The sequence below is a fragment of the Elephas maximus genome, chromosome 4 (assembly GCF_024166365.1).
Source record: "Elephas maximus indicus isolate mEleMax1 chromosome 4, mEleMax1 primary haplotype, whole genome shotgun sequence".
In the NCBI taxonomy this organism is placed as follows: Eukaryota; Metazoa; Chordata; class Mammalia; order Proboscidea; family Elephantidae; genus Elephas; species Elephas maximus.
In genome coordinates, this window is record NC_064822.1 from 191,497,110 (window position 1) to 191,513,067 (window position 15,958).

General features: G+C 50.2%; 1 protein-coding gene across 1 annotated transcript in view; it reads right to left on the minus strand.

Annotated features, from left to right (window-relative positions):
* CERK (ceramide kinase) overlaps positions 1-15,161 on the minus strand; it is a 68,731-nt gene extending 53,570 nt beyond the window's left edge. The window contains exon 1 of the mRNA XM_049884680.1: positions 14,850-15,161. Coding sequence (XP_049740637.1) covers positions 14,850-14,970 — 121 coding nt within the window. The 5' untranslated portion in view covers positions 14,971-15,161. The remainder of the gene's footprint in view (positions 1-14,849) is intronic.
* Between the last annotated feature and the right edge of the window lie 797 nt (positions 15,162-15,958).

The following is a 15,958-nucleotide window of genomic DNA, read 5'->3' on the forward strand; positions in this document are numbered from 1 at the left end:
AATATCTCAGTTGGTATCCTGTCAATTTCTGGAGCCTTGTTTCTCACCAATGCCTTCAGCGCAGCTTGGACTTCTTTCAATATCATCGGTTCTTGATCACATGCTACTTCCTTAAATGGCTGAATGTTGACCAATTCTTTTGGTCAACAGGTTTATGTATTTGCTTATTTCATATAAATGATATCATACAGTTTTGTCATTTTGCAACTGACTCATTTCACTTAGCACATTTTGCTAGTGGGTTCTTTTTGGGGGTGATGAAAATATTCTGGCACTGGACAGTGGTGATGGTTGCACAACCCTGTGAATATACTAAAAACCACTGAACATCACATTTCAAATGGGTGAATTTTATGATACCTGAGTTTTTATCTTAATAACAATTAAAAATCAAAGAAATAACACAGAGAGATCCCTTGCATCCCTTTCCCAGTTCCCCCCACTGGTAACATCTTACAAAGCTATAGTACAACATCACAGCCAGGATGTTGACACTGAGGTGGTTAAGATACAGAACATTTCTATCCCCTCAAAGGTCCCTCACCTTGCCCTTTTGTAGCCACACCCACCTTCCCTCCAATCCCCAGCCCCCTCCTTAACCCCGGCAACCATCAATCTCTTCTCCATTTCTAGAACTTTGCCATTTCAAAAATGTTATATAAATGGAGTCATTTAGCATGTAATCTTTTGGGATTGGCTTTTTTTTACTTAGCATAATTCCCTGGAGATTCACCCAGGTTGTTGTGTGTGTATACTGCTCATTTCTTTTTATTGCTGAGTAGTTTTCCATTCAGTTGGACCACCTTTCTTTGGAATGCGCACAAATATGAATCTCTTTCAGTCAGTAGGCCAGGTAGCTGTCTTCCAAATTTCTTGGCACAGACAGTGAGCACTTCTAGCACTGCTTTTGTCTGTTGAGATATCTCAGCTGGTATTCCATCAATTCCCGAAGCCTTGTTTTTCACCATCCTCTTCAGCACAGCTCGGGCTTCTTCCTTCAGTACCATAGGTTCTTGGTCATATGCTACCTCCTGCAATGGCTGAATGTCAACCAATTCTTTTTGGTACAGTGACTCTGTGTATTTCTTCCATCTTCTTTTAATGCTTCCTGCATCGTTCAGTATTTTTTCCATAGAATCCTTCAATATTGCAACTCAAAGCTTGAATTTTTTCTTCAGTTTTTCCAGCTTGAGAAACGCCGAGCATGTTCTTCCCGTTTGGTTTTCTAACTCCAGGTCTTTACACATGTCATTATAACACTTTGTCTTCTTGAGCTGCCGTTTGAAATCTTCTGTTCAGCTCACTTCATGGTTTCTTCCATTCAATTTAGCTACTCAATGTTCAAGTGCAAGTTTCAGAATCTCTTCTGACATCCATTTGTTTCCCGTTTTTTTTAATGATCTCTTGCTTTCTTCATGTATAATGTCCTTGATGTCATTCCACAACAAGTCTGGTCTCCAAATATTAGCGTTCAATGTGTTAAATCTATTGCATTGGAAAAATCTGCTGCAAGAGACATCTTTAAAGTGTTAAAAAGCAAAGATGTCACCTTGAAGACTAAGATGCACCTGACCCAAGTCATGGTGTTTTCAATAGTCTCCTACGCGTGTGAAAGCTGGACAATGAATAAGGAAGACCGAGGAGCTGACATTCATCAATTATGGTGTTGGCAAAGAATACTGAATGTAACATGGACTGCCAGAAGAATGAACAAATCTGTCTTGGAAGAAGTACAACCAGAATGCTTCTTAGAAGCAAGGATGGTGAGACTTTGTCTCACGAATTTTGGACATGTTATGAGAAAGGAAGAGTCCCTGGAGAAGGACATCATGCTTGGTAAAGAAGTTGTTGTTAGGTGTTGTCAAGCTGGTTCCGACTCACAGTGACCCTGTGTACAACAGAAAGAAACACTGCCCAGTCCTCTGCCATCCTCACAATCGTTGTTATGCTTGAGCTCACTGTTGCAGCTACTGTGTCAATCCATCACGTTGAGGGTCTTCCTCTTTTTCACTGACCCTCTAACGTGCATGACGTCCTTCTCCAAGAACTGATCCCTCCTGAAAACACGCATGAAGCATGTGAGACGTAATCTCACCATCCTTGCTTTTAAGGAGCATTCTGGTAAAGTAGCGCATCAGGGAAAAAGAGGGAAATCCTCAATAAGATGGACTGACACAGTGGCTGCAACAGTGGGCTCAAACATAGCAAAGATTGTGAGGATGGCGCAGGACTGGGCAGGGTTTCGTTCTGCTGTGCACGGGGTTGCTATGAGTATGAACCAACTCGATGGCACCTAACAACAATAACAGTTCTCCTTGGTTGCACAATGGTGAATGCACTCACAGCTGCAACCCAAAGTTGGAGGTTCGAGTCTACCCAAAGGCACCTCGGAAGAAAAGCCTCGCAATCTGCTTCTGAAAAATCAACCACTGAAATTTCTGTGGAGTACAATTCTACTCTGACATACATGGGGTCGCCGAGAGTTGGAATCGACTCGATGGCAACTGTAATTTTTTTTTTTTTTTTAGTTTTCCATGGTATGAAGGTACCACAGTTTGTTTAACCATTCACCCATTAAAGGACATCTGGGTTGTTAGAAATCTTGTTGTAGGTGCTCTTGAATGGGCTCTGACTCATGGCGACCTTAAGTATAACAAGACGCTGCCCAGTCCTAAGCCATCTTCACGATCGTTGGAATCAAGCTGCTATAAACATTCGATGCAGGTTTTTGTTGAACATAACCCTCATTTCCCTGGGGGGAATGCCCAGCATGCAATGGCTGGGCTTCACGGTAGTCGCATGCTTAGTGTTTTAAGAAACTGCCACACCGTCTTCCAGAGTGGCTGCACCACTTTACACTTCCAGTAGCGATGAAGGAATGTCCCACTTTCTCCACATCTGTGCCAGTATTTGGTATTGTTGTTATTTTCTGCAAATGGTTAACGCACTCAGCTGCTAACCCAAAGGCTGGACAGTCGAATGCACCTAGAGGTGCATCTACTTTTGAAACGTCAGCCATTGAGAACCCTATGGAGCCCAGTTCTACTCTGACACACATGGGGTCGCCAAGTGTCGAAATCAATCCAGTGGCAACCGGTTTGGTTTTTGTTTAGTATGCAAATCTAGAGAGAGGTTTGATTCTTTTCTGAGATAGGCAGATAGCATTAGTGCTTATTTCCTATTCAGGTATGATGAGGTTTCTCCATATGAAAACACACGGGTAATTAGCTTTCTACAATCTGACTATTTACCTTACTTTTGACTTCATGTTGTTGTTGTGGGGTGCCAGCGAGTTGATTTCGACTCTAGCGACTCCATGTGACAGAGCAGAACTGCCCCATAGGGCTACCTAGGCTGTATTCTTCATAGGGGCAGATCGCCAGGTCTTTACTCCCGGGGAGCCACTGGGCGGGTTTGAACCGCCAACCTTTCAGCTGTCAGCTGAGCATTTGACCGTTGCGCCACTGGGGCTCCTTTTTGACTCCGTGGTGGGGTGAAAATACAGGTGCAGACGGCACATCGGGCGGGTGTGGGGGACGCAGCACTTGGGTCAGCCTCCTGGCCACCCGCTGGCTGCTGGCCCACGTTCACTCAGAGGACAGTAAGGTGACCAGAGAGCATCCAAGCCCAAAAAACCAAGCCCACTGATGCCCAGTCCATGCTGACTCACAGCAGCCCTGTAGGGCAGAGTAGAACTGCCCCATATGGTTTCCAAGGCGGTAGTCTTTATGGAGGCCAACTGCCGTATCTTTCTTCTGTGGAACAGGTGGTGGATTCCAACCACCAGCCTTTGGGTTAGGAGCTGAGTGCTTTAACCACTATGCCACCAGGGGTCCTCAGGGAGCATACCAACCCAAAACCCATTGCTGTCGAGTTTATGTTGACTCACTGTGACCCTACAGGACTCCAGAGACCTGCCCCATAGGGTTTCCGAGGAGCAGCTGGTGGAGTCGAACTGCCAGCTCTTGGGTTAGCAGCCGAATGGTTTAACCACTGCGCCACCAGGGCTCCGCAGAGAGCATACAGAGTGAGAAATCACTGGACCCCCCCACTCCACGTCACGTTCCCGTGCGAGTACAGTGGCGGCCACCACAAGCCGCTGGCACCTCCCAGCTCATTGCCCAGAGGGCACCTGGCCAACCCAGTGACCAGAGATGCTAGTAACATGACGAGGGCGCTGTGCGCTCTCCCGAGTCAGCAAGGGGCCAGCCAAGCCTTTCCTTCACACACCCACTCACAGATTTACACAGCACACTCAGGGACGCAGAACAACGCGGGGCGGGGCTCCTGGGGAAGCGGAAGAGGAGGCAGGCGGGAAGGTAAACCGGAAGTGGATTCCGCTCTCAGACAGGAGGCAGGGGAGATAAGACAATACCTTAAAAATTTAAAAAAAGAAAAAAGAAGCAAAACCCTGACACGAAGCGGAAAGAAACGGTGAGGGGGATGTGCCAGTAGAGTTTCCAGAAAATCAAAAGAAAAGGACAAGTAAAGGCTAAAGAAACAGTCACCTGCTGGTGAAGGGAGCTGGCCGGGACGGAGGGTGAGACTGCAACGTGGGGAACTGAGGAAAAAATATTTCCGGCAGAGGGAGCAAACAGCAAATCGAGGAGAAGATGCAGGGGTGTGTGTATGGGGGTGGGGGCAATCACAAATGGCTCAGCTGGGCTCAGAGCAGGTGAGCACGGGAACAGGTGGGAGCCCTGAGTGCAAGCCAGGCCGTGGGCCGCGAGGAGTCTGCTGAGTCCTGAACAGGATGCATGAACTTTCCAACAGCACAGTCGGCCCCAGGGAGGGGCCGCTGAGGTGTTCACATCCCCGGGAGCTCGTCTGGGGACTGAAGGACTGGTGGTCGGAGCAGAGGTTCCTGGGGGGGCACACAGTTTGCACTCGGCTGCTAACTGAGTGGCTGGTGCTTCAGATACGCCAGTGGCAGCTTGGAAGAAAGGCCTGGGGATCCACTTCCATGAAGATTATAGCCAAGAAAACCCTGTGGAGCAGCTGTTCTCTGTAACACACAGGGTCATCATGACTCCGAATAGACTTGACGGCAAGGGGGTTTTGGATGGAGTAGAGGAAAATATGGCCTTAGTGATAGAAATGACGCTGAAGATCACATGATAGAATTCTGCAAGACCAACAACTTCTTCCTTGCAAATACCTTTTTTAACAACATAAACGGCAACTATACACGTGTACTTCACCAGATGGAATACATGGGAATCAAATCAGCTACACCTGTGGAAAGAGACAATGGAGAAGCTCAACATCATCAGTCAGAACAAGGCCAGGGGCCGACTGTGGAACAGACCATCAACTGCTCAGATACAAGTTCAAGTTGAAGCCGAAGAAAATTAGAACAAATCCACGAAAGCCAAACTACAACCTTGAATATATACCACCTAAATTTTTTTTTTTAATTTAGAGACCATCTCAAGCTCAGTTTCGACGCACTGAATACTAATGACTGAAGACCAGATGAGTTGTGGGATGACGCCAAGGACATCATACGTGAAGAAAGCAAGAGGTCATTAAAAAGGCAGAAAAGAAAGAAAAGACCAAAATGGATGTCAGAAGAGACTCTGAAGCTTACTCTGGAAAGCAGAGAGCTAAAACAAATGGAAGAAGTGATGAAGCAGAAGAGGTGAACAGAGAATTTCAAAAGGTGTCTTGAGAAGATGAACTATTATAATGACATGTGCAAAGTTCTGGAGATAGAAAATTAAAACTGAAGAACACAATAGGCATTTCTCAAGCTGAAAAACTGAAGGAAAAAATTCAAGCCTCGAGTTGTAATACTGAAAGATTCTATGTGGAAAATGGAAACCCTCGTGGGTTTCCTGCAGTGGTTAAGAGCTGTGGCTGCTAACCAAAAGGTCGGCAGTTTGAATCCACAAGGCACTCCATGGAAACCGCATGGGGCAGGTCTACGCTGTCCTACAGGGTCGCTATGAGTCAGAATCAACTCGATGGCAACGGGTTTTTTATGAGGAAAATATTAAGTGATGCAGGAAGCATCAAAAGAAGATGGAAGGAATACACAGAGTCATTATACCAAAAAGAATTGGTCAACGTTCAACCATTTCAGGAGGTAGCTAGCATATGATCAAGAACCGATGGTCCTGAAGGAAGAAGTCCGGGCGCACTGAAGGCACTGGTGACAATCAAGGCTCCAGGAACTGACAGAATACCAACTGAGATGTTTCAACAAACGGATGCAGCGCTGGAAGTGCTCACTTGTTGTCATGGATTGAATTATGTCCCCCCCAAAAATGTGTGTATCAATTCAGCTGGGCCATGATTTCCAGTATTGTGTGGTTGTCCTCCATTTTGTGATTATAATTTTATGTTAAAGAAGATTAGGGTGGGATTGTAACACCCTAACCCAGGTCACATCCCTGATCCAAAGTAAAGGGAGTTTCCCTGGGGTGTGGCCTGCACCACCTTTTATCTCTCAAAAGATAAAAAGGGAAGCAAGCAGACAGAAAAAAAAAAAAAAAATTTTTTTTTTTTTTTTTTTTATATCACCAAGAAAGCAGTGCCGGGAGCAGAGCGCGTCCTCTGAACACGGGGTACCTGCATGGTCCTACTACAGGGGAAGACTGATGACAAGGACCTTCCTCCAGAGCCAACAGAGAGAGAATTCCTTCCCCTGGAGCTGACGCCCTGAATTTGGACTTTGAGCCTACTTTACTGTGGAGAAATAAATTTCTCTTTGTTAAAGCAAGCCACTTGTGGTATTTCTGTTATAGCGGCACTAGATGACTAAGGCCTTTGTCTATGACAAGACAGGTACCTGGCCAATTGCCTGGAAGAGATCCATATTTGTATCCATTCCAAAGATAGGTGATCCAACAAAATGTGGAAATTATTGAACAATATCATTAATATTACACACAAAATTTTGCTAAAGATCATTCAGAAGCAGCTGCAGCAGCATATTGATGGGGAGCTGCCAGGAATTCAAGCTGGATTCAGAAGAGGACGTGGAACCAGGGATATCATTGCTGATGTCAGATGGGTCCTGGCTGAAAGCAGAGAATACCAGAAGGATGTTTACTTGTGTTTTATTGACTATGCAAAGGCGTTTAGCTGTGTGGACCATAACAAATTACGGGTAACATTTGGAAGAATGGGAATTCCAGAACAATTTAATTGTGCTCATTGGGTACCTGTATATAGATCAAGAAGCAGACGTTCGAACAGAACAAGGGGATACTGTGGGATTTAAAGTCAGGAAAGGTACATCAGCGTTGTATCCTTTCACCATACTTATTCAATCTGTATCCTGAGCAAATAATCCAAGAAGCTGGACTAGATGAAGAATGGGGCATCAGGATTGGAGGAAGACTCATTAACAACCTGCGTTATGCAGATGATACAACCTTGCTTGCTGAAAGTGAAGAGGACTTGAAGTACTTACTAATGAAGATCAAAGACCACAGCCTTCAGTATGGATTACACCTCAACATAAAGAAAACAAAAATCCTCACAACTGGACCAATAAGCAACATCATAATACATGGAGAAAAGATTGAAGTTGTCAAGGATTTCATTTTACTTGGATCCACAATCAACGCCCAGTGAAGTAGCAGTCAAGAAATCAAATGATGCATGGCATTTGGGCAAATCTGCTGCAAAAGACCTCTTTAAAGTGTTAAAAAGCAAAAATGTCACTTTGAGGACTAAGGTGCACCTGACCCAAGCCATGGTATTTTCAATCGCATCATATGCATGCAAAAGTTGGACGATGAGTAAGGAAGACCAAAGAATGGATGCCTTCAAACTACAGTGTTGGAGAAGAAAACTGAATATACCATGGACTGCCAGAAGAACAAACAAATCTATCTGGGAAGAAGTACAAGTCAGAATGCTCATTAGAAGCAAGGATAGCGAGACTTTCTCTCACTTACTTTGGACATGGTATCAGGAAGGACCAGTCCCTGGAGAAGGACATCATGCTTGGTAGAGGGTCAGCACACAGGAGGAAGACCCTCAATGAGATGGATTGACACAGTGGCTGCAACAATGGGCTCAAGCATAACAACGATTGTGAGGATGGCACAGGGTCGGGCGGTGTTTCATTCTGTTGCACATGGGGTCACTGTGAGTCGGAGCCAGCTTGATGGCACCTAACAACATCACCACCACCCACTGCTATTTCTCTACTGGGCTGTCTTTTTCTTGTCAGTTTTTATGTAAGGTTATTTTTATTTAACCTTTTGACTATTATATTTGTTGAAAACATCATCCCCCTCATTTTTTAATTTATGATATTACAAAAGAAATTTTAAATATTTCACTTAGTCAAATATATCTGGGTTTTAAAATAATTTCTTATGGAGTCCATCTTGGTTAGGAAGGTCTCCCCCCCATTCCAAGACTATAAATTGATCTATATCGTCTATATATTGATCTATATTTATTTTTACACGAAAATCTTTAATCCATCTGTCTCAGTTACACAGGGCTGCTGTAACAAAAATACCACAAGAGAGGGGGCTTTAAAGAACAGGAATTTATCATCTCACAGGTTTCAAGGCTGGAAATACAAATGAGGGTGTCGGCTCGAGGTGAGGGTCCCTCCTTGTCAGCAGCCCCAGGCATTCCTTGGCACCCCTTGATTTATAGCAGCACTTCCAACCGGTTAGTTCCCAGAAAGTTATACATACGAATCACCTGGGGATCTTGTTAAAACGTAGATTCCGATTCAGTATATCTGGGGTGGAAAGGCAAATTCTCAGCAGGGAACTTGGAAATGCAAATTCTCAGCAGGGAACTTGGAAATGCAAATTCTCAGCAGGGCTTCGAACTGGAACGAACCGAACCGGTTGGAAGCCCTGGTTGTAGCCGCTTGCTCCCAGGGCCTCTTCCCAGGTGCGTGCACCTCTTTCCCTGTCCGTGTTCTCTTTTTATAAGGTGCCACTCAGAAGGGATTAAGTTTAAGACCCACCCTGCTCCAGCATGACCTCATTAACCTCACAAAAGAAAAACCCTGATGTCCAAACAGGGTCACCCTCACAGGTACAAGGCTCAGGATTTCAACATACGCTTTCGGAGGACATGATTAAATTTAGAACAACATCTGATTCTGAATTTGAGACACTTTCTACCGCCGTCAGTCAATAAATCAGGCATTGGTAATGTCCCTGCAATACAACACTGCACGGCCAGTGTACATCATGTTTTAGAACGGACATTTTCCTATGGCCTGGCAACTCCACTCCTTAATATTTACCTAAGGGAAATGAAAGCATATGCCCCCAAGAACCCAAACCCGTTGCCGTCGAGTCGATTCCGACTCATAGCGACCCTATAGGACAGAGTAGAACTGCCCCATAGAGTTTCCAAGGAGTGCCTGGTGGATTTGAACCACTGACCTTTCGGTGAGCAGCCACAGCTCTTAACACACAAAAACAACTAAACACAAATGATGACAGCCTCTTCACTCATGCAGCCAAAATCTGGAAACAGCCTAAAAGTCCATGAGCAGGTGGACGGGTAGACAAACTGTGGTATACTCACATGATTCACTACCACTCAGGAACAAAAAAGGGCAAACCACGACACACAAACACCGGGATGGATCTCACTGCAGAGGCAGGGGAAGGTTCTAGGTGATGTCAACGCTCCATGTCTTGATGGGGTGATGCTTACGTGGCAGAGGCATTTCTGAAAACTCATCCAAGTAAACCCTTAACGTGCCTTTTATAGCACTCAAATTATACCTTGCTAAAGTCCGTTTTTAAATACCATGTTTTAAAAGGGTAAATAATTATATAGAAAACATTCCACAGTATGTTTTCCTAACTTGTCTTTCATGTACTTTTCCATAAGCCAAAAAAAAAAAAGTTCCCATCAAGTTGACTATAACTCACAGCAATCCTATGCGTGCCAGAGCGGACAGCGTTTTCAAGGCTGTGATCTTTCAAGAGCAGGTTGCCAGGCCTTTCTCCCAAGGTCCTTCTGAGTGGGTTCAAATTACCAACCTTTCAGTTAGCTGCTGAGTACTTAGCCATTTTCCCTGTTTGCATTTACACAAATACTACATATTAATTAGTGCTTAAGTGTAAGACTGGAGTGCCTGGGTGTTGAAAATGGTTAACGCGACTAGTTGCTAACCAAAAGCTTGATGGTTTGAGTTCACCCCGAGGTGCCTCAGGAGAAAGGCCTGATGCTCTATCTCCAAAAAAATCAGCCATTAAAAACCCTATTCAGCACATTTCTACTCTGAGGATGGCTTTTTTTCTTCTTCTTCTCTGTGCTCTTCTTTGTGTTCTAGATTTTACTAAATTAACGTGAATTACTTTTGCAATCAGAAAAAAATTATTTAGGAATGACTCAGAAAAGGAGGGTGAGAATGGTTGCACAACTTGAAAAACGTCATCAACGCCACTGAAGGGTACATGTAGAAACGCTGGAATTGGTACACACTTGTGCTGTATGTATTTTCAACAACAACAATTTTTTTTTTCTTTAAGTTTTTAAGCATCTGTGGCCTGCTCAGGCTTTGCCCAGCACGGTGCAGGGAAAGCTGGGGGTGCGTGGCATGCACACAGCAGCAGCCCACCCAGGGCACTCCCCGGCAGCTTCGGGGGGGGTCCCGGTGGGGCTGGCAGAAGGAAGGGGGGGACTCCCTGTCAAGGTCCACGGTGGAGCGTGGGAGCCAGCACTCTCTCTCCGTATTCTTCATCATTGCCTGTGGCCCCTACCCCACCCCACACACAGTCCTCAAGCTCCAACTCCAAAAGAACAAACCCAGAGTCTATTTAAGCGCCTTTAACTGCAGCTTAGAGTTATAATCAGGACGTAATGTCAGTCACTTTCAAGTTCATCCGCTCGGCCCACTTTGAGAAGCCTCCCCCTGGGGCTTCCTGTTTTCCGTCTGCCCTACTTCCGACCAGGCTGGCCCAGCTGGGCCCCTGCTCCTTCACAGCCTCCTGGGGCACAAACTTGCGGCACTCCCGGCTCCTCTTTACCTTTGCGGGTGAGCAGGGAGCAGCTCTCCCAGCCTGGGCCAGCTGCGAGCGGGAGCAGATGTCTGCCCTGAAAGCCAGCTCCCTGTGCACCACAGCCCCTGCGGCAATCAACACCACGTCCAGTTCTCACGGCCTAAAACAAGAGCCTTAACTGAGTAAGGTCTCTGGGTGGTGCACCTTGGGAGAAAGGCCTGGTGATCCGATTCAGTAAAGATTCTAGCCTAGAAAACCCCATGGAGCAGTTCTACTGTGAAACACATGGGGTCACCATGAGTTGGGGGCGACTGGACCCCAGCTAACAACAACATTGAGTCACCGAGAGCATTACATGAAACAATGTGGGTGACCACACCCAGCACCGTGGCACTCGGGGGCCACTAGGTACTCTGGCTATTCCTTTGGCCCATCCCCACACGAGGGCTCCCAGCTTGCCTCTCAATTCCTCCTGACCCCACCTGTCACCCCCAGCTCCTTGGCTGCTCTCTCCTCACCACACGGGCCCTCTGGGAGCCTGTGGGAGTACAACCCCCCTCGCTCCCCCCAGGCCCGGCCCAGCCAGGCAGGCCCAGACAGGAGCCCCGGCCCAGCACCCCTGGGCAAGCACCCTCTCCTACCGAGCCAAACGTCCCTGACTGGTCCAAATTCTGCCCTGGCGAGCTCACTCACGCCCTAAACGCTCTCACATGGGCTTGGCTCCTTTTGGGGGTCACGAGCTATAAAAAAAAAACCCAAAGAGATGGAGTGGCTTCATTTCTGCAGCTGCAGCCCAGCCATTTTCGATAGGGAATGCACAGAGGGGTCTGTCTCTGGGCAGCCAGAGGGGGAGCCCTGGATGCCTCCACACAGAAGCACCTTCCCAGTCAGCATGAGTGAAGCAGCTACCATTCCCAGGAAGAGGTTAAGCAGCTGTGGGCCTTAGCAGCCCGGAAAACAAGCAGGCTAAAAGTAGACACAGCCCCACACAGAGCCCAGAACGTGGTGACAGAAAACCATAATGATAGCTGGATGAGGAGCCCAGCCTAAAACAGGCAATGAGTGACTCCCCGCCCCTGGTACCCCGTCAGGGCGGGGCTGTCCAGCGTCCACATAGCCCCTTAGCTCTTGAGGGAGGCAGGACACTCATCAGGGACAAGCATGGGGCTGGAGTTGGACCCACTGAGCTTCAAACCCCAGCCTGACTGCCAGCAGGGCCAGTTCAACATTGTCATGGGCACAGGAATGCCATAGCATCTGAATACGACACAGGCGTAAAGCACACTTCCTCATACGTAGTAAGTGCTCCACAAAATGGCACCCATCACCATTAAGCCAAGAGATTTGTAGGGATGCTCAGTTAAACACCAGGCCCCAAGACAGGTGCCAAATCACAGGTCCCTGTGGGGCAAAGTGACATCCCCACATCCAACAGAGCAGGGGACTGGATATACCATTCATGTGGGGGTACTCGGCCGAGGGTCATGTTTGAGGCATGATGTTTCTCCCAAGAAGACGTCCTACGGACCTCAGAAAGGAGTAGTCTCAGGCGCCTACTCACATATCTCCCCAAAGACACTGTTTCTGGTCACGCCAGGGTGGGAAATCAACATTGGTGACAGGTCAGAGGCCTGGGCCCCCCACCCTCTCCAGCCCACCTGGGGACTCTCAGCACCCATCCTCTCACCCACGGTCCACAAAGCAGTGTCTAAAAGGCATCCCAAACTCAGAATGGCCACACAAGAACTTCTGGCCTCTGCTGCACACCCACCCAATCACCAAAAAAGCAAATTCTTACTCCCCGTGGGGTCCCTCTCTCAGTCAACCACAGCTTCAATCCGCCCCAAACCTGGAGTCCTTGCTTCATTCGCTCCACAAACCAACCCTGCTCGAATGTCCCTAATCAGCACGTCCCACTCGCCAGGATTAGCCCAACAGTCTCCTGACCGTCCCTCCTCTTCTCTGTCCAGCCAGCAGCCAGCGGTCCTTTTTAATTGTCCAGTTTGCTAGAACCCTCCAGTGCCTCCTGTCCCAATCACAGGAAAAGGCGAAGTTCCATCCCAGTCTCCCAGGCGGACTTGCTGGCCACCTCGGCCTAGAGTCTCAGGATCTCTGCACTCACTGGCCCTTCCTGGATGGGTCTCTCCCCAAGGGTCACAGAATGCAGTCCCTCCAGGTCTCCAGGCAAACATCACCGCGCAGTGACACCCATACAAGACAGCGACCTGCCACCACCTGCCATGCCTGCCCCTTAGCCAGTGCCCACCTCCATCGGACAATGTGGAGAGAGCAGGCTCGCTGAAAGCAAACGTAGAGGTAAACAACACATGAAAAAGGGAGACAAAGAAGATGGTGCAACTTAGAGGACGAAAAAGACCTTATCAACAGGAGACATCAGGACCAATTAAGTCATAAACAAGGACTTAGCAACACCATCCAAACGGGCTCAGAGAGCTCCAACGTGTATGAAAGGAGGGAGTCATAACCAGAGCCAATCGATCATACACTGTGGACTGGGAAGCAGGCGGCCGCGGCAGCTCGCCCTGGCTTACTCTTAGGTCACTCCCGACCCGGTATACGTCACCCTCGGTCATATGTTGAAAGCTAAGGGATAATAAGCCCTTACGCTCAAGAGACGTCATAGAGATCCACGAGAGAGTCTCGGGGATCGAGGCTGATCTGACATCCGAGCCATTGACAACGTCAGGGGCCCGGGTTTGCCTGGACCAGAAAATAACAACGCTTAAACATCCTTCTCATTTGCCATCATTGCGACTCCCTCTCCTCACGACAGACAAGCGTTTCCTGCCTGTTCCCCAAGCCCCTTTCATGGACAAAGCCCCACTGCAGCAGAGGCTCCGTGGGAAGCAGTGTCCCCAAAAGGCTCTCAATAAACACTCGCGAAAGATCAGGATGAATGAAGTGGAGCACACCCACCAGGTTTCCTGTGCCCCAACCACCCTCCCGCGTCACACCCTCCAACTCAAGCTGGGTAATCCTCCCCCTCCTTCCGAAGCTCAAGTGACACCTCCTCTCTAAGCCAATCCCTCCGTCACCAGATAGCTCTGCAAAGGGACCAAGCAGTCCTTCCCCTGCATCTCAGGCCAGCTGCCTTACAGGAAAGGGTATGTCCTTGCCTCTCGCCAACCCCTGCACCGTGCCCTCCAGGTGGCAGGTACACAAAACTCCAGAAATTACGTGTTCTCAGAACTGGGGGGCCCTCGAGGTCACTCCTTCAGCCTGTGGCACCAAAATGAACGTCCCACCCCCTCACGCACAGAGAGCACGCAGAGAGAGCACATCCCGGCAGAGGTCACCCAGCCCCTTCTCCAACTTCTTTAGCCACAGTTACCCTTACCCCGCCAGAGTACTCCCTCCTGTGATGGTACAGGAAAGCATCCACCTTTGGGTCAAACTGAAATGACTAGGGGGCCTTGTACCATCCTCGTCCTTAACACATCTGAGCCCGTCCGGATGGCTATTCTCTAGATACCTGCAGACCCGTGTGTGGAAGGGCCCATCAAGGCCACCTTCCCGGCTGCTGACCTCCCCGGCGGGCATGCAGGCGCCTCGCCCAGGGGGTCACTCCGGGAAGTGACCACATCCCCAGGACGTCCCCCCCCCTCCGCTTGCTCTTTGTCCTCCCACGTCTCCAGAACGCAATACCTTCCGCGACCCGAACCGGACCTTTTCTTGCCAGCTGCCGTTGAGGACTCTGCACCTCCCCCCTCCTTCTCCGTACCCTGCCCCCCGCCTTCCTGGAACCCCCGCCCCACGACCCCGGGGTCTCCCTCGGCCTCCCCGTCCCCAGCTCCCGCTCCCCAGGGGCCTCTTGTCCCCAGGCTCCCAGTCCTGCTCTCCCCCGTCCCCGAGCGAGCGCGGCGGGCCGGCGACACTCACCCGCGCCGGGGGCGCCCGCGGGCCCCGGGCTCCGCCACCAGCGCAGCTGCGCCCGCGCGGGCTCCAGGCTCACGGTGCAGCTCTGTGCCTTCACCCACAGCAGCGAGCGCAGCGGCTCCATCGCCGCCTCGGTTCCCGCGGGCCGGGCCGGGGGTGCACGCGCGGCGGGGGCGCGGGACCGTTAGCGGCGGCCACGGGGGCCGGTCGCGGCGGCGGGGGCGGGCCTGCGTCACCCCGTACGCAGCGGGGGACGCGGGCGGGGACGGGGTGCGCGGGTCCGCGGCGGGGGGACCCGGGAGCGCGGCTGCCGGGCGCGGGCACGGGCTCCTCTCCGCGGGGCCGACGGTGCACCGCCCCGGGGCGGGCCTGGAGCCCAGGAACACCTCCCCTCGGGCGGCGCTAAGGACAGGAAGGCGGCGGGGCCTTCCGCGGCCCAGAGAGGGGCTGGTGGGCGCGGACACCACGGGCGGAGGCAGGGGAGCTTGAGCGTCGGATCCTCCTCGGTGCAGGGTGCCACGACCACCCACCCCCACGCTCCCCTGGGGGACCAGAGGCTCAGCGAAGGACCCTCCCTGTGCAAGGCTGTGGAGCTGCAGGCGTGGCGCCAGATTTTGACCGAGGCAGCCTGGGTCAAAGGGTCCTCAGGTGCTGGGCTGACCAGTCCCTAGGGGCAGGGGCAGGGGCAGGGTTCAGAGGCCTCGCAGTGTGCATGGGACCTGGGCTGGGGTCTGCAGGGTGCCCACGGTCGGCAGGAGCAGGATGCTGGGGTGTGAGAGGGGGCCTGCAGCCTGCAGGGACAGACACAAGGGGGAGGAGGCCTTCCTTCTGGGGCCTGGGGGAAGGGGGCGGGGGAATTGCAGAGCCTGTGAACTTCTCCGGGAGGGCTGAAGTCACCTGGGAGGAAGCTGGAAGGTCAGACAGCCAGGCTTCCCCTGCCCGTGTTCAGGCCCAAGGCCAAGGGAGATGCAGGTGCGGTACCTGCCCAGCTCAGGAGGCTTCCAAATCACCCCGCCCCCGCCCAGCGGGCTCCAGCCCCCCTCCACCCAGAGCCCCTGCCTCTGGAATCATCTTTAATTCCCGTTCGCTGCCCACCCGCGTTCACACGAGCT